We start from the raw sequence: 23,609 nt of genomic DNA, 5'->3' as shown, positions 1-23,609 counted from the left end.
TGGGAAAAAAAAATGCTCTGATGAATGAGTTGGATAATCTTGTTAATGTGTAAGATATTTTATCTGGCGAAGGTTATAATTATATACATATATAATCTAAGCTCACTAATCTTCTCTTATATTGTACTTTTATCTTGACCAACATTGAGTTCCAACATGGACTGATGATAGATGGTAAGTTGGATGAGTTCTGATGAGCTGCAGTCTTATATGGACTCCACCTTCCACCTTCCTTTCTCTCCTCCTTTGAACTCCTGAGATGTAATCAATGTAATCAGTAGAAAATCAATGTAACTCGCTAATAAATATTATAAATCCGGAGATAATTATATCAGCAAATATGCTAGCTAACTCTTTTTTTTTATTTGACACTCAAATACATGCTTGGGGAGTATTTGTTAATCCTTAGAAATATAGAGTAATCTGTAGATAGATATTGTGATTCTGAAAAGTGCTTGGTATAAGAGCGAGGACATTTAGAAAAGAACACCATTGATGTAATTAGCATATAGTCAGTGTAATTCAATGATTATTAGTGAATAGATAACTAGTATTTTTTTTTAAGAGACTATAAATTATCAAATGCATGAAGAATGCTTAGTACTACGTTGTCAACGGATAATTTCTCTAAAAAATATATTCATGTAATCCCCTTATAATCAACATAATTTGCTGATTACAAGCGGATGTGTGATTATATTCACATGATGATTCGTTGATTAACAGTTGCTTACGTGAATAGTGTGTTTTTTTTCTTCATAAGACAAGTCTGTAAACATACTATGCAACACATACTAAGCACTTTTCATGTTAATACTTGAGGATTTGCAGTATTTATTAGCAGATTACAGTATTTTTCTAAGAATTAACTACGTAGTAAGATGTGCAGAACTAAAGTTAACATACTGGGACTTATACCAAACAATCTTCAAGCATGTATTTGAGTGCGAGATGACATCAAATTAAAAATACAATGTTAGCGAGCATATGTGCTCATGTAGTTAAACATTTGCATTAAGAGTGCTTAGTGTGAGATAAGTATATTAGTTTTAGTTCTATTTATTTAGAAGGAATGCTGGTAAGAGAAAGAATACCTTCTACATACCTTTTCTTTGGTATTGTCTTCTTTGAAAAGGTAATGATTTTTGTTTTGGAAAAAGAAGAAGAAGAAGAAGAAGAAGAAGAATAGCATTAAATGCAAAGCAAACACTTCTCTCTCCACTGAAAAATAAAGTATTAACACTATGATTTTGATCTGAAAGAGTTAATTAGGTGAGTCTGTGAAGTGCAAAAAGCAAAACCACATAGATTGTTCGCGTTAAACGATAGAGAGAAAAAGAGTAATTTAAGGCCAACTATACAAGAACTGGACGAGTTGACAAATTAATGCAACGCCACATAAGTGGTTGTAGGAAGATCACGCTGGATAGTAATGGGAAGAAAGTCTCCTTTCGTAATGAGAGCCATGTGCAATGGTGGATATATATATATATATAGGCAGATGACAATTGCTCATTGGATCTGAATCCTACTGTTTTAATTCAGATGTTTGTATAATATGCTATAAAATTGAACTCAAGAATAACAAATTCTTAGGGTACCTTTCTCAGTACAACCGACAAATTTATTGTATGACTTTCGACGGCCCTAGCAGAGACCTTTGTTAGGTTTTAGATCCTTCCACCTTGCCTTGAGGGTCTTTCTTATCATCGTCGGTGACTTGCCCCGAGAGGTGATCATTAGGCCCGACTAGTCTAAACTCGACTCAAACTCACCTAGTTTTAACCGGGCTAAACCTAGCCTGACCCGAGCCCGAGATGACAGTGGCCCGCCTGATAATTAGCTCTACTTGCCTCCCTCTCCTCTAAGGGTCTTTTGCCTTCCTTAGGAGCTTTCCCACGTTTATCTCTTTTTCTCTTTCTCTCTATGGCTTGTCCTCCCTCGTCGTCCTCCTCTACTCATCAATTTTTTAGGGTTTCCTTGGCCCCCGCTGGATCTATACTGTGACACTACACTTACCTTCCTCTCCATTAGTCTATGTAGTCTCATCAATTCTACACCCTTCCTTCACTATCTACATCCCTCCTCTCTTTCTTTGCTTGTATCCATCTTCCTTCATTGCTATCGTGTTGTCATAGTTGCGCCTCCACCACCTCTCTTTTTTATCTCCACTGTTGCGTTGCTACTGTAGATGCACCTCCAAATATTGCATGTCTCCTTTCCATTGTCGTGATTATTCTCTCTCTCTCTCCCCCCTTCTCTTTGTTCTCTTAGCCTCATGCTCTACTTGACCTATGCCCCTACCAATTAATGTGGATCTAATGAGTGGGGTGCGGGTTTGGGAGGGTTCCCTTTTTGGCCTTCTGCTTGTCTCGTAGTGGCAACCTATGGTGCCATGGTGTTGTAATTGGTGGTGCGTGGGATTTGGGTGCATGTTGGTGTAGGTCGAAATTTGCCTGCCACCAATTTTTTAATTATAATTATAATATTATTTATTTTATTTTTATATTTCTATTTTAATTGTAGGTCGAGGAAGGTTGTTGTCTTCGCCAACCAGATCCCAATTGGCCACATAATGACTTTGGATCTTTTGGTTGTGTGATTCTTCAAAATTGTACTTCATGTTGTCTTTTTAGTGCATTTGAACTTGATATATTACTTTTATCATAGTAATATTTTATTATTATAGTCAAATATGGGTCTTATATCGAAATATCATCACTCTATATTTTACCTCCTAAAAAAAAGAAAAAGAAAGGGAATGACAATATTATTGATGAATTAAGATGTTTTTGTGTTTCTCGACGGTTTGGATGAGGTTGAACAAAGCCTGACCTCGATCAGGCGTACAAATCTCCCAGAAATGAGCCATCTACCCGGTTGCCAAATGGCATCTCCAAAATCGCCCATCTACATCAAGCAGCGTACATGCATTCCACAACTTTGTCATCAATGCATTCAAGAACCTCACATGAATTGCTCCCGACCACTGTCCTCACATCACCCTCAACCAGTAACTACCCACAAAACTTCAGATCCTTTGCAGCCCCGGCTGCAGGAATTCCGATTCCGTGGCGAAGTCACCACATTGGCTAGGAGATCAGGAGATTCCTGCAACAAAGGCTGCACGAAATCACTGGGCCACAAACAGTACTGATCGATGCTATCTTTAATTTGTTGCACACGCTGCATGCTTATAGCTAGCCCACAACCCCCCGCCGCTAACCCACCCATTGTAGCCTTTCTCCTCCACTCCCCACCCCCACCCCCCCTCACTTCATGGAAGCAGCTCGGTACCCCAAGGTGAGAATCCACCGCCAGCTCGACCTCGACGCGCCTCTCATGTCGACGAGGCGTTCGTGGAGCTCGTTCGACACGAGCGACGTCGCGAAAAACTCCGACTCGATTACGATGCGCCTCACATCGACCGACGCGAGCAGCAGGATTCCTTTCTCTTGGGAGAGCTCTCCTGGGGTGCCTAAGGGCGGAGGAAGAACACAACATTGCTCTAATTATAACAACAGTCATGGGGCACTCACTCCTAGGCCACCACCTGTTCGACGTGGTCCTCTGAGAGCAGACTGCAGTGTTGCAGATGATCACCGCAGCGACAAAAGCAGCGATCATGGATCTTTCATGGATGCATTGGATAGGATGTCATTGTCCGAGACACCCGGCATTGGATGCAGAGAGGTTGCTAGGCAGTCTCCGAGTTTTATCATGGATCGGTTTCTCCCGGCGGCGCATGCCATCGCCAGTTCTTCTGTCGTCGGTAATGCGAAGCATTCGACGCCGCCAGCACCGCCCAACGCTCGTCGTAGAACGCCCCGAAGGACCGACACTAAACTTCAAATGGAATTTGCTCACCATGGGGAGAGGCCATCTACAATGGCTTGTGGATTGGTTCTCTTCTTCCCTTGGAGCCTGAAGCCCGCGGTGTGCGGATTCGACAGCCCTCTCTGCATTCGAACGCCGAGGACCATCATCAAAGATGTTAGTCGTGAGTTGTACTCGTCAGAGAAATATGATGGAAAAAAAAGGAGTAGGAGAAGCCAAACTCCAGGATGGGGGTTGTCCTTTTTAGATTACAGTAGATGTAGAGCAAGAGGAAGGGAGAGTGGTAGGAGGAATATTGCAAACGCTCACAGGGTTTCAGGAGAAGTAGAAGGTCGACGTGAAAGAAACCAAGATAGAAGGGATGACAAAGTTTGTAGTCCGCCTCAGCTCAAACCTCCCTCAGATCCCTGGCTCCTTCGCGCATTAAACTCTCAAAATAGGAGAAGCTAATTAAGCTATCTTCGTGGTATTAATTATATCTCATGCATATTGTGATAGTGGATTGCCTAATAAGAAGAAGAAGAAGAAGAAGAAGAAGAAGATGTTGGACTTGTATGAACTAATCATTACAGTGTACAAGTGTCTATTAATGCGATTCTCTTCTTTCAGTATATAAGAGTTTTTTTTTTCCTGAACTTCTATATTATTTGAGCTTAAAACTAGCCAAGGATACCTATTTTGGTTACCATATAACTCCTCCAAGATCAAGAGGAACAACTTTGCTACATAGATCCTACCCCTTAACATCATAATTGAAAAAACGAGGAATTTACTGGTCTTGCTTGATAGGATCAAATAATATAGATAGATAGCTTACATGTTATCAATTTCATTTATGCAACAGATTATCTTCCTTTCTCAATTCCATCCACAAGAAATAGCACAAGCACCCGTAACCACAAGAGATATAACTTACAAGGAGCAAACTTACAAGAAGTTGGCGTACAGGAATAACAAGCTAAAGCAATGCAAATAGGGTAGAGAAAAAGAGGAGTCAGCCAATCAACTTCCACAATCTTCCTCTCTGAAGTCTTAACTACCCTTCTGTTGAAATAATTTCGAGCTCGGCCCACCAGAGCGGAGATGCTCTTGGAGTTACTCTTTCTGGTGGCATTGATGTAATGTTTTTCATCTGACTCGCAATTTCTACGACCGTTGGTCTCTCCTTTGGATTTGGCTTTATACATGACCGTACCACCTCGCACAGCGCAGCAATATCCTCTTCTGGGACCGATTTCAGTGTTGGATCAACCATGTTGTTAAGGGGTCTCTTCCCGGTGAGGTAACTCGAAGCCCAGAGTACAAGCAGGCCATCATCCTCGGAGAATGGAAGCCTTCCAGAGATTATTTCAAGCAGCAGTATCCCAAATTTGTACACAATGCTCTCTTGATCTGGGCTCTCTGAATCTCCTGTAGCTTCTTTTGCCTCGGTCCCATATCCAATATCGGAAATATGTGCTGCATAATCTTCACTTAAATAGATGGACGATGAGTTGAGATTTCTGATAATTACAGGAGGATTGAGCTGGTGCACATGCTCGAGACAGTATATTACACCCATTACTATCCTTAAGCGTGCGGGCCAATCTAATTGCTCTGCTTCTTTAACTGCACACAGATTCAAAATTTTACATCAGAATAATCATAATGGTAATGATATGACTGACTAGAGAAAACTATTGTCACTAACAAGTTGAGTCCACGTAGGCTCTAAGTTCATGACAATTTTGATCCATGTAAGAGAATTTATGAGATTGGAATTCAATCTCGAGAAATCCATTCAACTGAAAAAACAAAATATCTTGCTCATCCGACATGGCATGAATCACCGAACCCGCACTCAGGAAGAGTAATGCTTATGTAGACTGCAGAGGCAGCAGAACAGCATAAAACTAGGTAAACTTCGATACTCACTGTGCAAATGCTCAAAAAGTGTCCCATTTGGAGCATATTCAAATACCATCATCCTGGTGAATGGCTCTTCTTCCTTACAGTACCCCAGAAGGTTCATAAAGTTCTTATGGTTTACTTTGGACAACACTGAGATCTAAAACAAAACCAGTGCCTGAGATTAGAACGTGTATCAATTAAAATAAGTAGAAGAAAGGCGATAAATTGTGAGTTTACCTTCTCCCTAAATTGGGCCTCAGATTGATCTGACCACTCTGCAGCAGATGTAGCCAAAGTAGAGGTCACTGCTATCTCCACACCATTTGAGAGTGTTCCTTTGTACAATGTACAATCTGATAAAGTACCAATAATGTTGCTGAAATCTTCACAAGCTGCTTGAAGTTCTAATCGTCTGAGTGAAGGCACACCTGTCATGGAAAATGCGTCATCAAGCCAATGGACATAATGAAAGTCAGTCTGGAAATCTATGTGCACAGATAAACTAACCTGTCACAAATGCTTTCTGCAGTTGCCCGCTCAAACCTGTAGCCCAAGGCATGACAACATCACCCTTGTCCCCTCGGAGGCAAAGGAAGTAGATGGCTGTTAAGGCAACAAGAAAACAAACCGCTCCAACTGACCCGATAATTATATACACAATGGCAAAAGATTTGCCTGAGGGTCTTTGTGTATCACCAGAACTAGCAGGGGTGTCTGGCTTGGGCTGAGGAGGAGCAGGGAAGCTTGGTGAGAGTGGAGGAGGTCCATTAGGTGAGGGTGAAGGAGATCGGGTTGGATTGGTGCCTGCTCCATCTGCAGGTGGATTGTCTCGTCGATCTGCTAGCAATCTCCTTCTAGTGTCATCTCCAAGACTCCTATATCGATGAAAGGGTTTTGGAATATCAGCTTGGGGAATTAAATTTTCCTGATTAACTTCTTTTGGAATTATAAACTAAATATGGACAAGCATACAATGTGCAGCTGTCATTTACTAAGGCCTGTCAGTAAAGAATAAATATTTGCTTTCTCTTAGATTATATAATTTCTATAAGGACAAATTCATGTTATGCTAAAATTTAGCTCAGGAAAACTTGGGTGCTTACATGCTTTGACTATTTCTTTTATCTTCTATGATAAGATGAGACCTTTTAGAGCTCAAAAATAAAATCAGAGGCAGCCAGTTATAGAGGTAGATGAAGAGCAAAACCTTGCTGTAGATTTTCTGTCTGCCAGATCTTCATCAACTATAATCCCAGAACGTGTGTTGAGCACTTGCAATTCGGGTGGCATAACACCAGAAAATCTATTGCCCCTGAGCAACCTGCAATAATATCATGATGGAAATTGCTTATCTTTTCAAAGCTGGAATTCTAAAAATTAGCATATTTTTTGTGGCTTCTACTCACAGGAATTCCAGGGATAAAATTCTTTTAAGATCTGATGGAAGTGTTCCACTGAGATTATTGTATCCCAAATCCAATACCTCCAGCTTCTGCAAGTTTCCAATCTCTCTAGGGATGACACCATAAAACAAATTGTTGTGCAAATTGCTGCATGAAGATAGAAGGAGGATAGTATAAAAAAGATATACAAGAGACCAGTAATCTCTGAAACAAAATACAATAGGACTTCAACACGATTGACATATGTATAACATGTACAAAGAAAGTAATCATGTAAATTGGGTTTTAACAGAACATTGAAACTTCAAATGATAGACCCTATATTTATACATACATAGCTACACTCCTAGATACACACTGTAATAACATGCATCCATAAATACATAAATACTTATACAGCATATGTTTGAGTTACGTGATATAGAAAATACATTATTTATAGGAAAATACCTTCTATTAGAAAAAAAAAAGAAACAGAATGCATTCAAGGGGCACATGATATATTGCCAAGAGACAAACTTAACCCCACATAAGCTTACCAACAAACATAAGATAATGTATAAAGATGACAGAACAAAACTATATGATGTCCCTATGCATGTCATGTCAGCAATCTAAACAAAATCGATTTTTTCCAAGAACAAATTTTAGCATATCACAAAGAACTAGAACAATAGAGAGAGATCTACAACTTGGGAATCTACTAGAGTAATACAAGTATACAACAATAAATTATAACATAGAGAACTAGAATGAGTAAGTCCAATGACATGGAGGAGATGCCAACACCCACATAGTGCCACCGGGTGTACTAGTGGCACTGTGAGTGGTGAATATTTTGTATATCAACCTTATTTTATGCGTGGCATGGCATGTGATAGGCTGCACAAAATATGCAGCCCTGCACTTAAATCATTGCCAATGATAACCTGGGCTTCAGGCAGCATAGGCATGCAAGTATGTAGTTTTATGCAACATCATGAGCTGCTAACCTACCTTCTTCTTACCATTAGGTGGAAAGTTGGAAACCTAAAAGGTGGTTTCAGCCCTTAACTTGGAGAAGTTAAGGGAGTGAACCCTAAGATCCAAGTTCCTTCCTGCTATGAGAAAGATAAGTTCAGGGGTTAAGGTGGGTAATGCTATGAATAAAAATAATAACCTCTATTTGTTACTATTATTATCTTTCATGACAAAACATTTAAAATGGGCAGTTGAAGACCAAGATGTCAAACTTATTACATTGCACTCCTAAACATGGACTTAAAAATTACATGGTTTATATGCAATTTCAAACATTGCAGAAACTAATTTACAAAAACTCCAAAAGTTGCGTAGATCATAAATTAAAAATTCCACATTATCCTTAGGTAGTACATACTGTAAAAGTTCCCATTCAAAGTAAACTAGCTTGGAGGATTTAATTAACAACAACTTAAATGAAAAAATTGAAATGTAAAACACATAGAGGACAAGAAAAAGAAAGGCTTACAGAGTCCTTAGATGAATAAGCTTCCCAAGTTCAAGTGCGAGCGTGCCCTTGAGACCAAGATCTTTCAAATTCCTAAACAAAACAATGATTTAAACATTAGAAAGAAAAGCTATCAGCAAAAAAGAAAAGAACACTTCCACATTAAATTGGAAGAGATAAAGACTATGATGAAGGTAGAATTCTCTGAGCAATGCAATTAAGCACTTTCTTCAAGCGCATTATTTTGGAGAGAGGAGATAAATCATCATACTGACAATAAATTGTGTAACAATAATAGAAAGAATACTAGAACGAGATACTTGCTTTGGCATTTCTTTTATTTACCAAAAATCATTATGACATACTAAAACATGTGAGTCTCTGTTCTTTACATTTCAGACACAATACAAAAGAAAATGTTATCAGTTTGATGGCATGAGTCAGTATTAGGAGCATTCCATAGTTACTAGAGCAAATTTGGTAAAGCACATCTTTCACATCCTCACCTTTTCTTTTCATATTCAAAGTTTGAAATGTGACTGAGATTATCTATGTTTCATATATCCTTGCAAGATTCTTTCATGCTAGTTCAACTTGAGGGGAAACTGCGGCCTATATGCACAATTTCATGCTGCTTTAGCCTCCTAATCGGCCCTTTCCTGGTGTGAAGAATTACAGATCCAGTGTCCATATCATGTGACCATAAACAACATGGTAAGTTCTATGATACAGTTTAATGACTGAATTCTGAAAAATCCCATATGATCTTCAATTAACGATATGTCATTATTGACTGCTGTTAAGATGTTTAAGCTGCAGAATATTAAGTGTTGGAGAACTCTATAAAATCTATGCATTCTTCCAACTCGCATTTTTTAACTTAAGACAATACCAAGATTAAACTACTCCTGGAGAAAGCTAGGAACTCTCAAGCATTGTCCTTCTAGCTTTTTTGCAAGAAGCAGTAAAAAGAAAAGGATCTAAGGGATTAAATCTGGTATCCAATGAAAATTTTGCCACATGATAGAGAGCAGAGAGATGTCAGCCTAATGAACACAGTGCAAAATTGCAAATAAATCTTGCTCTCCCAACCAAATTGCTCATAACATCAGATAAACCAAAATAGCATAGCAGAACGCAGATCATCAAAATCAGTAGCAAAACAACTCATGCTTAACGGGCGGCTAGAGGAAAGAGACTGAGCTTTCACCGGTAACTTACAAAGCCACAACTTTTCCATCATCTGAGCACTCAACTCCAGCCCAAGAACAAGGATCAAGAGCCCCTTCTTCCCAATTCGACAAGGCACCATATGGGTCAACTTCTATTCTCTCTCTAAATCTGAGAAGAGCGCTCCCTATGCGTGCAAACAACCAAGAAAGTCAAACAAACTCGATAGAAACAAACACTGCCAGGAACCCAATTCATGACATCAATCCTAAAGCCGTTTGGCCAATCAAAATCAGACCTTCAGCATTGAGAGAGGCGGAAAGCTGGAACTTCTCATACACCAAAGCGAGCAGCAAGAAGAAATAGACTATCCGAAGTCTCCACCTCTCCATATCAAACATGCAAGATCTCTTTCTTTCCCTTCAAAAGCAACCCAATTGCTTTTTCTCGAGGTCGTGTAAAGAAGAAGAAGAATATGAATTAAAAGCAGCTGAATATGGAAAGGATAAAAAGGCTAGGAAAAGGAAGAACTTTGGGCTTGTTTAGAGGGTGGAGGCACGCGGAATCAAAAGCTGTGATTTCGACATGGGATTCCCCAAAAGGAAAGAAGTAATAATTTCTTTGGGATTTCCTAAAGTCTTTGATCTCCATCCATGGCTTTACTTTGGTTTGGTCTCCTCTCTGTTTCTCAGAAGAAGAGGTAGAAAGGGTGTGGACTAAGTTATAGGAGAAAATGATGATGATAATAATAATAATAATAATAATAATAATAATAATAATATAAAGAAATAAAGTAAGATTCATATAGCGGTCATTTGTATTAAAAAGTCTTCAAATTTTAAAATAGTGAAAACAAGCTTACTTGTATCTATCACTTGCGTAAATTACATAATTTTTTATTATAAAAAGATAAATTTAGTAATCATTAAAAACCTTAGTTTTTAAAAACTTTTCAAAATAATTTTTTTTAGCTTAAATACATTTTACTTTAATATACTTACACTTACGCTCTTTAAAATTATTTTACTATACTGTATTTTAAAAAATTTTAAACAAGATTATATACTTATGACTAAAGTAAGACCGTTAATTTTTCTGTCTACTGTGAACCCTAAAAAATTTCAATAATTGAATAGCGAGTTGAAATCTCTCTATTTCTAATTTTTATATACAAAAATACTTCTCGTTTTATATAATCATTCTATTTCTCCCAAATATACTTATATTTTTTTTTTCTTATCTTTTCGATTATATCGACTATATAGTTAATTTCTTCTCCTCTTATATTAGCATTTTTTTTAAAAAAAAATACTCACATATTTACTTCTCTTATTTTTTCGATTATATTGACTATATAGTTAATTTCTTCTCTTTTATATAAGCATTTTTTTTTCTTTAAAGAATACTCACATATTTACTTCTTACTTTTTAGATTATATCGACTAAATAATTAATTTCTTCTCTTATATAAGCATATTTTTTTCTTTGAAGAATACTCACGTATTTACTTCTCTTTAGATTATGCGGACTATATAGTAAATTTTATTGAAGTTGAGTTTTTATAAAGTTTAATAATATTTTATATTTAAATATAGAATAGCAAAATATTATTGAACATATTATTTTATATATATAGATTATGAGCTCTTGAATGATACATGAGTTAGACAATTAGCTTAATCCTCTTCAAATATAAGCCAGACAAATATCTCTAGTAAGAAATTTCTATTCCCACAAAAAAAAAATTAACTTATAATATTTATAAAAAAATAGTAAAAGTCAACAGCTGCCCATTTCAAAAACATCAACCATCTTAAGAAGGAAGTAAGCCACATCAGCAGGCAGTATTTAATAATGCAGAAAATAATTTTACAATGGCAATAATAATACCTTTATAAAAAGCTGTTATATGTAGATTAACGCTCTTAACACGTATATTAAGTCATCCATATTATTAAGTTTTTATTTATTCTTTTGGTATGATCTGAGTGTTTCGACAATAGCAAACAGAGGAATAACAATGTGCTTTTAAACAAGATTTATTTTACTGTAATTATAATAGAGGGTCCATAATTTATATATACAGTAAATATTAAAATTTTTATATTATATATAAAAATTAAATAATAAAAATCTTTTTATAAAAATAGATGCATTGATGTAAACGAACATATTGTGCATAAATGATATGTACTAATAACACGCCGCAAAGTCAAGAAGTAAAATGTATTTTGGTCCACTATTGCTAATGTGATTATAAAATGAAATTCTCTTGCAAATCATTTTGTGTTTATGTTGTGTAAACTTGTTTACATAGCTAAGTCCTGGAGTGTGAGGATGAAGTAAGAAGAAAGTATATATATATATATATATATATATTTTCTGTCATCAAACCTAGTTTATTTGTTTTGTTAACACCACTATCTTCAACCAAAAGCCATTAAATGTCCAATTAAACTTCTAGGGAATAGTGTAGGTGAAGAAGAAAGAAGTGGACTGAATTGATGGTAGAATGGTATCAGAGATTAATATAATGCTGCTGTTGGTCTCCATCACCTATGGGTATTTGATTTCAATTCGATCAACCATGAACGGGTCCTTTCAGAAAGTGTTAGTTGCTAAACCTTGAAAGATAGGAAGTTTCCTCCCCAGAATAATCTTTATTTAAAAAAAAAAGAATAGATGTACTGAAATTGGTAACAATCTTAGTATATAATCAGTTTGTGAACCTCTTAGATATCCAACTTATAATGCTTCTTCCATCACCTAAATAACAATCAGTTTCTATAGCAAATGGAATAATTCTCAATTATTCTAGTCTTTAGTTAAGTAATCACCACCACATATTTAATGTAGATAGTGATATTAGATATATATATATATATATATATATATATATATATATATATATATGAGACGGTAATGCAAGATATAAAATAAGAATACACTTGTTGTCGAGTTTAAATTTAATTCCTGTTGTTGTTGTGGCTTTGTCCTTAACATAATTTTTCAATGTCAACATTAATATTACTTAGTTTTATAGTCAACAGTTGCCAATGACAAATGGAGGAACCTTGGAGGAGTCATGTGCAGGGCATAGCTAAGACTTAGTCTTAGAAGGTTGAATGAGTCTTCTCCTAAGGAACGTTGTTTTTGTGAATCATATTCTTTCACACAGAAGAGGAGAGGCTTGGCTTGGCTTTCAGCTAATTGGCATGTTTGTCTTATAGCATTGATCATTGATGGTGTGGGGCCGGCCAAGTGCCTTTCAAGGTGACGTGGAGCAGTACACGTGGCGATGACTTATCGTGAGGAAGTCGAGGGACTCTCATTTGTATAGTGGGTCAATTTAATTTTATTTCTACGTTTTACGTAAACCACGTCGTTGAATGCTGAGTCTTGAAGCCATGGAGCAAGAAACTTCTCCTCGGGAAAATAACTTGTTTATAAGGGTTTTAGCATATTAAACTTTTTTCAAAATTAAAAAGCTGGTTGAGGTGACAAAATAGGGGAAATTATTTTTATAAAATAAGATAAAAATGCGTTTGCCGGGAGTCGAACCCGGGTCTATTGCTTGGAAGGCAATTATCCTAACCGTTGGACTACAAACGCTGGGATGAAGAATGCCATTTAAAGTATAGAAGTATATAATGTCATCTTGACCCTGTCCTCCATTTGCCCTCATAAGTTCCGTATCGGTGCACGTTTGCTAAAATTGTTAATAAAGCATCACAGTCTGGCAGTCAGCTTCGTGCCAGAATGAATTTGTCACCAAGAAACCTTGGCCAATGCATGCTGCTGATCGCGAATCAGAAATGGTGCAACCTAAAGATTTGAACATTATGTTAAAATGCGTACACTTCAGATTTATAACAAGGTCGAAAAGCAGACTTCCCAACCATCTTTTCGTTAGATAGAGTGAATAGAACTTTGTAGAAAGCATTTGATATATTAAAAGATAAGCCAGCGAAGGGGAGAGTACGACACTTCCATAACGGAAAGAAAGCAAAGCTTAAAGATACAAATCCAAATCAGGCATCCGATACATCATTTTGTCACTTTAGAAAGCAGATATCACTCCAGGCATATTTCTAAGTTGTAGCACTAACATACTGTGAACTAAGTATTGAGTGCTGATACAAAATGCAGATTATGGAAATTCCAACTCAGGGTCCAAGAAATAAGTAAATGAAGATCCTGCATAAATGGCAATGATACAAAGGTCGTCATGATTAAAAAAAAAAAAAAGATCAGCTGTTGAAGCAAATTTTATAGTACAAGAAATGACAAAGTAAAGGAGGCCAAGCCTTCAAAGAAAGTGAGATCCAGCAGGCTAGCCAGAATCAAATAAGGTCACAACAAAGTACATTTCCGCTTGTTTTCATTTAATATCATCAGGTAGGCTTAACTCTACGAATCTTAGAATTATTACTCCAAAGTAACAAATTTTTCACAGGTGAAGTTCCACTAATAACTTCCAGCTCAGCGGAAGTAAATGGATACTAGTGGAATATCAATATCGTTATCCTCATCATCCTCGCAAGCCACCACAACATCTAGATGGCGTCGATACGGGGGCACCTCTACCTTGGCCACCTCCTTTGCTAGATCGACAACTTTCTTGTCCATCCGATCCTTGTGCCTGGGGAACATGCTATTATAAAGCAAAGATGTACCACATGATATGCTATAGGCATTTAATCCTTTCTCCTTCAGCCATTCCAGGAGCTCCCTGAGAGTAAGATCCCCTTCTACAACCCACCTGTCCCAAACTGTCCAACTCATGTCCCGGTGCTTAATAATCTTTGGCGGGACAGGCTCCGCCATAGAGAATAGAGGGAGTGCAAGGTTAGCAAAAGTGTTGCGGTAGTCTTCCACCTTGTGCCCACCAGCAAGAACTTTGTAAAGTTCCAGGCAGACTAGACCTGTGGCCATAGCTGTAGAGGTCGCGATTGCTGGGATAATTCTTCCTGCAATAAACTTGGCCTTCAGCTTATCAACTTCTGGGATGTTGTAGTTTCTTGCACGCATATTAGCAAGCCCTGCTATGAAGTCCATGTGGTAGTTTGTATCATCATCCTGTAATTTCAGCAAACAAGATGTAACAAATTACACATGTTTCAATACACAGACATTTCTCTTATTATCACAGGACAACAGTAAGCTTCAACAAAAGAAAGATGAGTATCAGAAGATATTAATAAAGACTGCTTTCATTCAAAGTTGGAAGGAAAAAGTTTGTTACTTCAGAAAAAGAAAAATAGAGCACCTTCTCAAACTGAATTGGGTTCATCCGAAATCCAGGTGGCAACTTCTTGGCACACTCTTCCAACTTCTCTATGAGATCATTGATTACAGCAGAATCGTCAATAGAGGCTGACGAGAGGTTAGTGGCTTTCTCGTCTGTAACAATTTTAACTCCCTGCTTTGGTTGAAAGTCAGGGACCAATACATGATCGACTGCATCAGCCAACTTTTTTGGATTCTTGGCCCAGTCAGGTATGGGAATACCGAATGTCTCAGCCCTTAATATCGAAGCAGCCATAACAAATTGCAGATGGCTAGGGTCACTAGACGTGAACTGCAATGGTCGCGGAAAACGTTTAGGAGCAGACCAGAATGGAGCTCCAGTGTTGGTGGCAGAATCTTCAGGGAAAGTGAAGGTTAACTGCTTCACACGATTTGAGAAGTAATCCTCAAACCTGAGTGCATAAAGATGTAATGTCAGTAATTGGAAAAAGGGGCTAATGAGAACAAGAGATTTGCCTATTTAGAGAATCAGAAAAGACTTAAAATTATTAACATCCTGCAATAAGCTAGTTAAGTCCAGACTTAATTACAATTATCCTATATTTATGTATTTACTTGAACAATTTTATTGTGCATAAAAGAAAAAAAGAAAACAGCAAGATATCTTCCAGCCCAAATCTGAAAGAAATATGCATATCAATCAGCTTAAATTCCAAAAGGACAATAAAGAAAGAAAACTCCTTAAAGGGAGAATAAATTAGAAGAAGGTTGTTGATATTTGGTTCGAACTTGAGAAACAAATATCCCCAAAACAGATGAAATCCTTTATGCACCTAAAACTTCATGCATATAAAAACCAAATACCAATGCTAGATATAAGAAAATCTCCAAATGAACAAGGACAAAAAAGAAACAAGAGAGACGAATTTGAACTTTACCTCAGTCGTGCCCAGGTGATACAATCTTGGAATGTCTCACATATATCCCTTTCAAGACACTCGAGAACACGTTCAAGGAGATCCCTAGCCTGAGCATCACCTGCATTTCTCATTCCAGAGGTATACGCACTTGGGTTGGATAGGAAAGTATTTACTTCACTAGGTGTCTTTTCAAGCAAACCCTCAAACTCAGAACGTGCCCATGTTAAGCAGTGATCAATGTTATGAGGAAATGAGTGGACCGTGCACATCGGCGCCTGTTTCTCAGGTGGATCCCTGGAGGCTCCATAATTCTCAGTCAAGTGAGGTATGACCATCTGTGTGTTGCACTTAGCACCTAGAGTCCCAGATTCCAAAAGTGGCTTTTGGAAATACAAGCACCTAGAGTCTATGTACATTCTTGCAGTCACATTGTCTAATGCATTGATAACAGCATCCAAGTTCTCCCAGAAAGCATCATCAAACACATTTTCTGTATCAGGGCTTGCTCGGTTTTGAAGAGCCTCAACATGAAGTTTAGGGTTAATTGACATGGCAGCAGAAGCAGCAACAGTGGATTTAGCCTGTCCGATGTTCCAGTCACGGAAAAGAAACTGGCGGCTGAGATTACTCTTTTCAATGACATCATCATCTGTTACTGTTAGCTTACCACTTGGACTGCAACAAACACCCATTAGTGCTAGGTTCTTCAAGAATTCACATCCAAGAGCACCAGATCCTACCATGAAAATTTTGGCATCTTCAAGCTTCTTCTGAAGCTTATATCCAAATACAGAGATCTGAGCATCATACCGACTGCTTAATGGCTTCAAGTCACTAGGTTCCAATGGTTCAGTGGGAAGGGATTCAACTGAATCAAAGTAAAAGAACTGCCAAAAAATTAAGATACACATGTAAGGGTGTGAGATAACTCTTAGTAAACAGAAAATCATATATTCAAGATTAATCCTTGCACGATAAAGGAGGATAAGAGATACCCATAGCTCACCTGGAAAAGAGGGTGAAATTTCCCTGAACAGGCTTTCACAATCTCTTGCCCCACAATACCGCCAAATACGGCTGCCATAGGATTCAAAATTGCTCTGGAGCCATTTGCAAAATGGTGCAGAAGTTTCTTATCAATCTCTTCAATCTTGCCATCACCCATACTTTCATTAATACTGACAGCAAAGTGTATCAGCTTTTGAACATCATCCTCAGATCCAGCAATAGGAAAGCGTCCCAAATCCAGTCTAAACTTATCCAACGCTTGAAAAGCCAAATGTAAAAGAGGTGGGCGATCAAATTTTGAGAAGTCACTCAAAAGAAATTCCCCTGGATCTCTGATTGCATCTCTTAATGGTTTGAATTGCAGGACTTTTGGTGGCTTGACCTGTGTAACTATACCACCTTTCTCATATGCACCAAAGTGAGTGGTGTCTTCTTCAAGTGTAAATGAGTATGGCCTTGCATTCTTAATTTTCCTTGGTTTTCCATCATTTATCTCTGTCATTCCATGGACTTCAGAAAACACTACAAGGTCTCCATCTTGGAACTCAAGCCGTTCATCATCAACACATGAGACAAGTGCAGGATTGTCATTGCTAATAGATGCAATTATACCCGTGTGTGGTTCCTCACCATCAACATCTACAACAGTGAACTCTGGACCAAAGTCACAAAATACACTGCCAAAAAGCCCTCGAACTTCAGTTTTAATGAAGGAAATAGGTGGCTGGTGATTGTGACAATAATCATCATATTCAATTGCCTTCTCCAAACAGATGTCAGTGAAGACTACAGCCTGCAAAGCCAACTTACTTGAGTGGATTATTAAAAAAAAAAACAAAGAACACAAGTAAGGATGTAATACTAATACACGCAGGACAATGGAAGGACATACCATATGAATCAATGATGCTTAAAGGAAATGTACCAAGAATTGTCGTGTCAAAGACATGGAGTGTGCCAACCTTGGCTCGGCATGGTACATATTGGTATGTTTCATACCGAGCCAGTGTGTCGTAATCGCACCAAATAATCTTAATATCGAAAATATAGACTTTACACCTTTTTAGAGCCTTAAAATAGGTTTTAAGAGCTAATATGAAGTCCTTCAATCTTAGAGTAGCATATGCAAATAGTTTCTAATCCTATCATTTTTTTCCCAATTTTTCTCAAATCTTTCAAGTTTGGGCAATAACTTTAGTAAAATCAAAATTTCCCTTTGATTTCTAGAATTAAAATAAAAATTTATATAGATCAAACGATCAAACGTCACAATACAATAATTTCGAAGGATCGTTTCATCTTGATCCGAACCAGGATCGACCAAACCCGATCTTAATCAATTTACTAGGAGGTCAATCCGGGCTGATCTCAATCTAGATCGACCAACTCGAGCCAATTCATTTTCAGATTTCCTCATTTCTTCCACTATTTCTCTCTCTCTCTCTCTCTCTCTCTACCATAGTTATTGCCTAGGTCTTCATGGTGCTTGGTCGGAGTATTTCTATTGGCCTTGGTCATAGTCTAGCTTGTTTGATACTGAGGGCTTTGGGTTTTGGCTAGGCCTGTCCCATTTCTATGTGTTGAAGTCATTGTGTCGTGTTTATTTGGGTTTAGCTTTGGCAGATTATAGCTAAAATGCTTCGTGATCTGTTTTTGATTGAAGGGAAGCTAATACTAGCAATAAAGCTTGGATATTTTAGGTGTTTATCATTCAGAATGTGTTTGCCCTTAAGGTTTAATATTTGTTTTTCCTGTGATGCTAGTACAAAGGTTGACGCAGAAATCCAGCTCTAGCAAACTCCACCAACGTAGATCCAATTCTAACAACTTCGGCTATGTGATTTTATTTATTTATTTATTTATTTCTCTCTTATTTTTTTCGCTGCAGTTTTTTTTTTCTTCCCTCCTTCACTGCGGCAATTTTTTTTCTTTTTTTCCACACTCTCTCCCCCTTCTTCATTGCAACAATTTTGAGTAAATTACTATTTTTTAGTTTTTAGACTTCATATATGAGTAACTATTTTTTTTAATTGTCATTTAAAAAAATAAGAATTTTCCTTTATTTTTAAATAATATTTAAAATTTTATATAATTAAAAAATAGTCTAATACAATCACAATGGCCAATATGGCCGATACATATCATTTTATCATAAGGCTAATCCCAATCTCAATTTTTCAAATCTTCGAATTATCAAAAGTGGTTATAAGACATGCTAAATTAGGTTTGTTTAAGTAAGATATTCCCAATTTCTAGTGGCACACATTGAAATGGGTGGTCGTGAGGGAATACATATTCTCTTAGTATCGCTGCCAATAATTCGTTGGCACGATATGTACATACTTTGCATACTATACAAGAATAAAGGATATAATAATTTGCAACTAAATTTAATCTAAGTCAAATGCATTGTTATTCAAGCAAACAAGATGACATAGATTTTATATGGAAAAACAATAATAAATACCTAATAATTGGTGGTATAGTCCAATGAAACAACCTCTCAATAGCTGCACATTCAACATATACACAGACATTTAGAACTCAACTTATCCTGGCCAAATATTTTACCAAATATTCACTCCATAAGTTGGATGATGGCTTCAACATAAATAAAATATATGAGAATTTTAAATACGATGAGATAGTTCAAAGTTTTTTGATAACTATATGTATTATGTGTACGCAAACAAAAGTATACATCAACATAGATATAGTAATCAGTAATTTCCTTTTCTCTTCACGTGTTAAGCTAAAAGGAGGTGGCTAAAAAGGTGGATGGATCTTCAAGAGTTCCAAATATTCATATGCTACATGGAAAAGACACTTGGATACCATCATCTCAGGATGCCTCTTTTCAATGTTTACACAAATTGTTGACCAATATATATATATGAGGCCCTTATCTGTCAAAATTTGCATCACAATTCCAGAAGTTGCAACTAAATAGAGGTTTTGAGCATTTCTTTTCTTGTACCATAGTAAGCACCTTGAGTGATTAGGTCCTATTTTAATAGTCAGATCTAGACTCCGTATAAGGTTAAATTCATTATTAACATAGAAGGCATACAAAATGCTGGTGAAGTATGAAGTAGCTAATCTGACCATTTAAGAGCAAAAGTGCTAGACATCAAATAATACATAGTTACAGTACAAAACTTTCTATCAACTGCTATATATATATATATATTATTTATTTTTTTCTTATTGCCTTTTTTCACCAGGATGCACCTAAAAGTACCATTACCAATAGTTTTGCAGCATCTTAATTTACATCTATGAAAAGAAATGCACATTGAAGAAACGAATGTGTGACAGCATGCAGATGCTAATAAAGCAAAAGCTGCATCAATAAATTAAACATACAACAAAATAAAATAGAAGGAACTGGCATATGAGTACAAACCTGGAAACTGGAAAGCTGCCCCTTTGTCAAAGGACCAGTTAGGGTAGATACCATAACAGCATTGTTGAGTTCTTGGAGCTTCTGAACACAAGCAGTAGCTCGGTTCTTACCAACGTCATCCTCCGAGAAGAAAAAATTGCTAGATAAGTCCCACAATTCAACATCCGTTTCATCATGTAAGGTCACAGACTTTACACCAGCAAGAACAAGGTTCTTTGCTGAAAGAATAAAAACAGATCATACTCAGACCACAACTGCATGTCTCGTGAGTAACAAGAAAGATACAAAACAAATCCCCAAAAGAAAGAATGCAGTTATTTGCAGCCTGAAATCTAACTTTTTACTCAGCCCAAAATAAATGTCTGAGCAATAAATGGAAATACATCTGAACCCCAAGCACCATGTTCACACATACATTCATGAGTAGAGTTGATGGTACTTTTGGCAACCTATATCTTATTAATAACATCTAAATTAGTAACATGAGTAACTGTTACAAATTTGTGCATTTGTTTATGCTACTGCTAAAAAGGCATAAAACATTATTTATGCAGTCTCTGTACAATAGAATGCAACCTAATATGTGTTCGTGGTTCCCCAGCTGGACAACATAGAACTTATTTGTGTTTTTGACTTAATGTACTGCTTACAACAACTTAATCTCAACATTAACCGCCAAGTCCCATCTATAAAGCGTATAACTCACATAGGTCGCTCTCACAACACTAAAGATCATCTAATTGCTTAATGCTGAACTACAGTTCAAATCTGATGGTGCAAGCACAATTAAACAAGTACTAACAAGATTGACAAAATCAAGCTCAACCTCTAGGAAGAGGTACTTCCCTAAAAGTGCCTCCATGGCATCAGAAAATAGGAAGAACATCAATCTAAAGCAAGACAAAATTACTCGCACGAGATCATCTAAAATACTGAAAAAAGAGAATTCAGAACACTTACCAATCTCGATACCAAGGCCCTGAATCCCCGAGACGAGAACATTGGAGGCGAAGAGCCGGCGCATCGTCTCCCTCCCATACACCGCCAACTGCCGACTGTGAAGATCCTCGTCGATCTCAACCCCGCTACTCCCGTTCACCCCATCGCACTCCATCACCTCCTTGTTCGCTGCCATGTGCTCGTTCTCCACCACCGCCGAAGGGATCAAGCTCTCCGCTCTCGTCTTCTTGATTAAGTCTTCTTCTCCAGCGACCTGGTCCTCAACCTCCCCTCTTTTCCTCGGACGCATATAGAGCACCCAGCCGCCCACAGCACCCGCGAACCCCAATCCGACGACAACCAGCGAGAGACGGCGAGATAAAGCCAGATCGCGATCCACCTTGAGAGCTGCCGTAAGAATCCCAAGGAGGACTGGGAGCCCGAAGCCTAACCCTAACCGTAGCCCGATCGCCATCAAACGGATCAACAAACGAAGGGGGGAGAGGATGGAGAAGAACGTACCTCAGTCTGATCTCTCCCCTGCACCCTTGCTTCCAATTGGATTCTTCTTAAGGATTTCTTCTCCCTAGGGTTTTGAAAAAAAGGGGGAGAGGAGAAGTGGAGAACACTAAATTCGATCCGATTTTCTCCGATCTCGCGTGATATTTATAGAGGAAATGGAGACGAAGGGAGGAGGGAGTGGCGTACATGATGGAGATGGAGAGATTTTACTTGAATAATTTGCATTTTACGGAATAATTGACCCTCCACGTATCCGAAGATAGATTAAAAGTAATCTGGACCGTTGGATTGGTTTGGTGATGGCTTGATGAAAGGTAGACGTGGGTTGTGGGTCGGTGTGAGAATCTGGTTCAAAGTTTGGGACCTTCTAGGTCGCTTGGTGAATACGAAAGGGAAAGGCGGTTTTTATTTATTCTCCGTAGGGATTTTTTTTTAAGAAAGTATAAATATGGTCGAACTATCACAAAACTTCTTTATAGCGTGCTTTTCTTTCCTTAATTAAAGAAACATTTACATATAACACCCTGCCTTTTAATAAAATTATAATTTTTTTTATATTTTTATTATTTATAAATCAAGCACTAAATTAAAAATATTTCGTTAAGTAAAAATATTTACTTGTAAAATAATTAAAATGCTCGTAGAATAACTTAATTGAAAGTATTTTTATAATTTTATTAGTATAGTTAAATTTAACTAATATATTTAACGGCAGGATATTTTCCGTACATATTCACCAAATTATAAGGTTTAATTTTTAAATAAAAATATATAAGATGTAAACTATAATTTTATTAAAAATTAAGGTGTTATATGTCAATTTTCCTTTAAAAGGAGAAGAGGCTAATCTAATGCTATTTGTTAACTAGTTAGCAGTAAAATTATCTTCTCTACAGATATGTTTTAAGAGTGAAGCTGTTAAAAAGTAACTATAAGTTGATGCATATCATTAACATACCTTTTATTTTCCAATTGCTACCTCCTTGTTGAGAGAATGGATAGCCGTACAATAGCTACCATCTGCCAACAAAATATCTGAATCGGCATTTCTAGCAAGCTATCCTTCTCCATCCCTACCGATGGCCATGTCAAAAGACCTAGCACAATTGAATTTAACCCAATTACGAGTAGAGTAGATGGGGTCCAACCAATTGAAAGTGGAGGAGTTTGCTTTTCCAATTGAAATCAAGTTTATAATAATTCATAGTCATATATATAGCATAAGATGAAAATAGGGGACAAATTGAAATTTGCATAATTTCTATTTTTCCACAGTTGTGGATGGGGAGTTAGCAATAACATAAAGTGATAAACTCTTTTTCTCTATAGAAAAATTGTCGCCCTCTTTGATCTAATCACCAAACCAACCGGTTCTCATTAAAAGATAGGTGAAAATTAAAAATAGACACGTTAAAATCCCAGACTTGTTTAGTGGTGTCATAGTTTAAAATAATGTGCTTAGCGGTTTCAGTATCATTGCCATAGCAATTCAAATACCCCTTTTTAGAGTATGAAATATTTGTCAATAATTTTATCTCACATATAAAAGAGATAATTTATGGCACTATAGGATTGGGTATAACATTTATGTTTGATAGCTTTTAAATCATCTTTAATAATTTATGCAATGGGAAAATATATTTTTGAGCGGTGACAATTATTTTAAAGAATGTAATGATAATTATAATATTTAATTTCGTATTAAAAAAAAAGTACTAAGTCAATTTCAGTATATTGAACTTCAGAATTAGATAAAATATTGTCGATGTTTAGCATCTCTTAAAAAAAAAAAAGCA

The 23,609-nt window shown here is 37.0% G+C and overlaps 3 protein-coding genes and 1 non-coding gene across 7 annotated transcripts; 1 reads left to right on the top strand and 3 right to left on the bottom strand.

Annotated features, from left to right (window-relative positions):
* The first annotated feature begins 3,248 nt into the window (after positions 1 to 3,248).
* LOC140770993 (uncharacterized) lies at positions 3,249 to 4,424 on the top strand. Its single transcript, XM_073112337.1, has one exon. It carries the CDS (start codon positions 3,280 to 3,282, stop codon positions 4,285 to 4,287), a length of 1,008 nt encoding a protein of 335 aa, XP_072968438.1. The 5' UTR covers positions 3,249 to 3,279; the 3' UTR covers positions 4,288 to 4,424.
* Positions 4,425 to 4,615: 191 nt separating this feature from the next.
* Positions 4,616 to 10,465, bottom strand: LOC140770553 (inactive receptor-like serine/threonine-protein kinase At2g40270). The gene is made up of 9 exons (XM_073111789.1): positions 10,067 to 10,465; positions 9,820 to 9,955; positions 8,620 to 8,691; positions 7,134 to 7,277; positions 6,935 to 7,048; positions 6,235 to 6,602; positions 5,965 to 6,155; positions 5,752 to 5,884; positions 4,616 to 5,445 (listed from the first exon to the last, which is right to left on the bottom strand). The coding sequence occupies exons 1-9, from the start codon at positions 10,167 to 10,169 to the stop codon at positions 4,874 to 4,876; spliced, it is 1,833 nt and encodes a 610-aa protein (XP_072967890.1). The 5' UTR covers positions 10,170 to 10,465; the 3' UTR covers positions 4,616 to 4,873.
* Positions 10,466 to 13,308: 2,843 nt separating this feature from the next.
* On the bottom strand, positions 13,309 to 13,380 carry TRNAG-UCC (transfer RNA glycine (anticodon UCC)). The gene has a single exon. It is a non-coding gene; the product is annotated as a tRNA-Gly (tRNA).
* A 625-nt stretch (positions 13,381 to 14,005) lies between these two features.
* LOC140769602 (ubiquitin-activating enzyme E1 2-like) lies at positions 14,006 to 21,970 on the bottom strand. Of its 4 annotated transcripts, none has more exons than XM_073110362.1 (7): positions 21,814 to 21,970; positions 21,313 to 21,744; positions 20,353 to 20,570; positions 16,945 to 17,739; positions 15,957 to 16,825; positions 15,038 to 15,470; positions 14,006 to 14,847 (listed from the first exon to the last, which is right to left on the bottom strand). In XM_073110362.1, exons 2-7 carry the CDS (start codon positions 21,599 to 21,601, stop codon positions 14,251 to 14,253), a joined length of 3,201 nt encoding a protein of 1,066 aa, XP_072966463.1. In that variant the 5' UTR covers positions 21,602 to 21,744; positions 21,814 to 21,970; the 3' UTR covers positions 14,006 to 14,250. The 4 variants fall into 4 exon arrangements, with proteins under 4 accessions (XP_072966463.1, XP_072966464.1, XP_072966462.1 ...); XM_073110363.1 differs by having other exon boundaries at positions 21,313 to 21,738; XM_073110361.1 differs by having other exon boundaries at positions 21,313 to 21,970.
* Positions 21,971 to 23,609: the final 1,639 nt, after the last annotated feature.

Source organism: Typha angustifolia, chromosome 11 (genome assembly GCF_048772165.1).
Source record: "Typha angustifolia cultivar Huaian chromosome 11, ASM4877216v1, whole genome shotgun sequence".
Taxonomy (NCBI): domain Eukaryota; kingdom Viridiplantae; phylum Streptophyta; class Magnoliopsida; order Poales; family Typhaceae; genus Typha; species Typha angustifolia.
Note: the sequence above shows the minus strand (reverse complement) of the source record. Positions and strands in the feature narration are given on the sequence as shown.

Bases quoted from the DNA above. Each gene is read 5' to 3' on its own strand.
- LOC140770993 (XM_073112337.1), top strand. From the start codon at position 3,280: ATGGAAGCAGCTCGGTACCCCAAGGTGAGAATCCACCGCCAGCTCGAC.
- LOC140770553 (XM_073111789.1), bottom strand. From the start codon at position 10,169: ATGTTTGATATGGAGAGGTGGAGACTTCGGATAGTCTATTTCTTCTTG. The intron at 9,956-10,066 runs GTCTGATTTTGA...TTGCACGCATAG, and splicing joins CGCCTCTCTCAATGCTGAAG to GGAGCGCTCTTCTCAGATTT. The intron at 7,278-8,619 runs GTAAGCCTTTCT...ATCTTCATGCAG, and splicing joins CTTATTCATCTAAGGACTCT to CAATTTGCACAACAATTTGT.
- LOC140769602 (XM_073110361.1), bottom strand. From the start codon at position 21,766: ATGGCGATCGGGCTACGGTTAGGGTTAGGCTTCGGGCTCCCAGTCCTC. The intron at 17,740-20,352 runs GTTTGTACTCAT...TTGGCTTTGCAG, and splicing joins GGCAGCTTTCCAGTTTCCAG to GCTGTAGTCTTCACTGACAT. The intron at 14,848-15,037 runs GTGCTCTATTTT...CTGAAATTACAG, and splicing joins ACCCAATTCAGTTTGAGAAG to GATGATGATACAAACTACCA.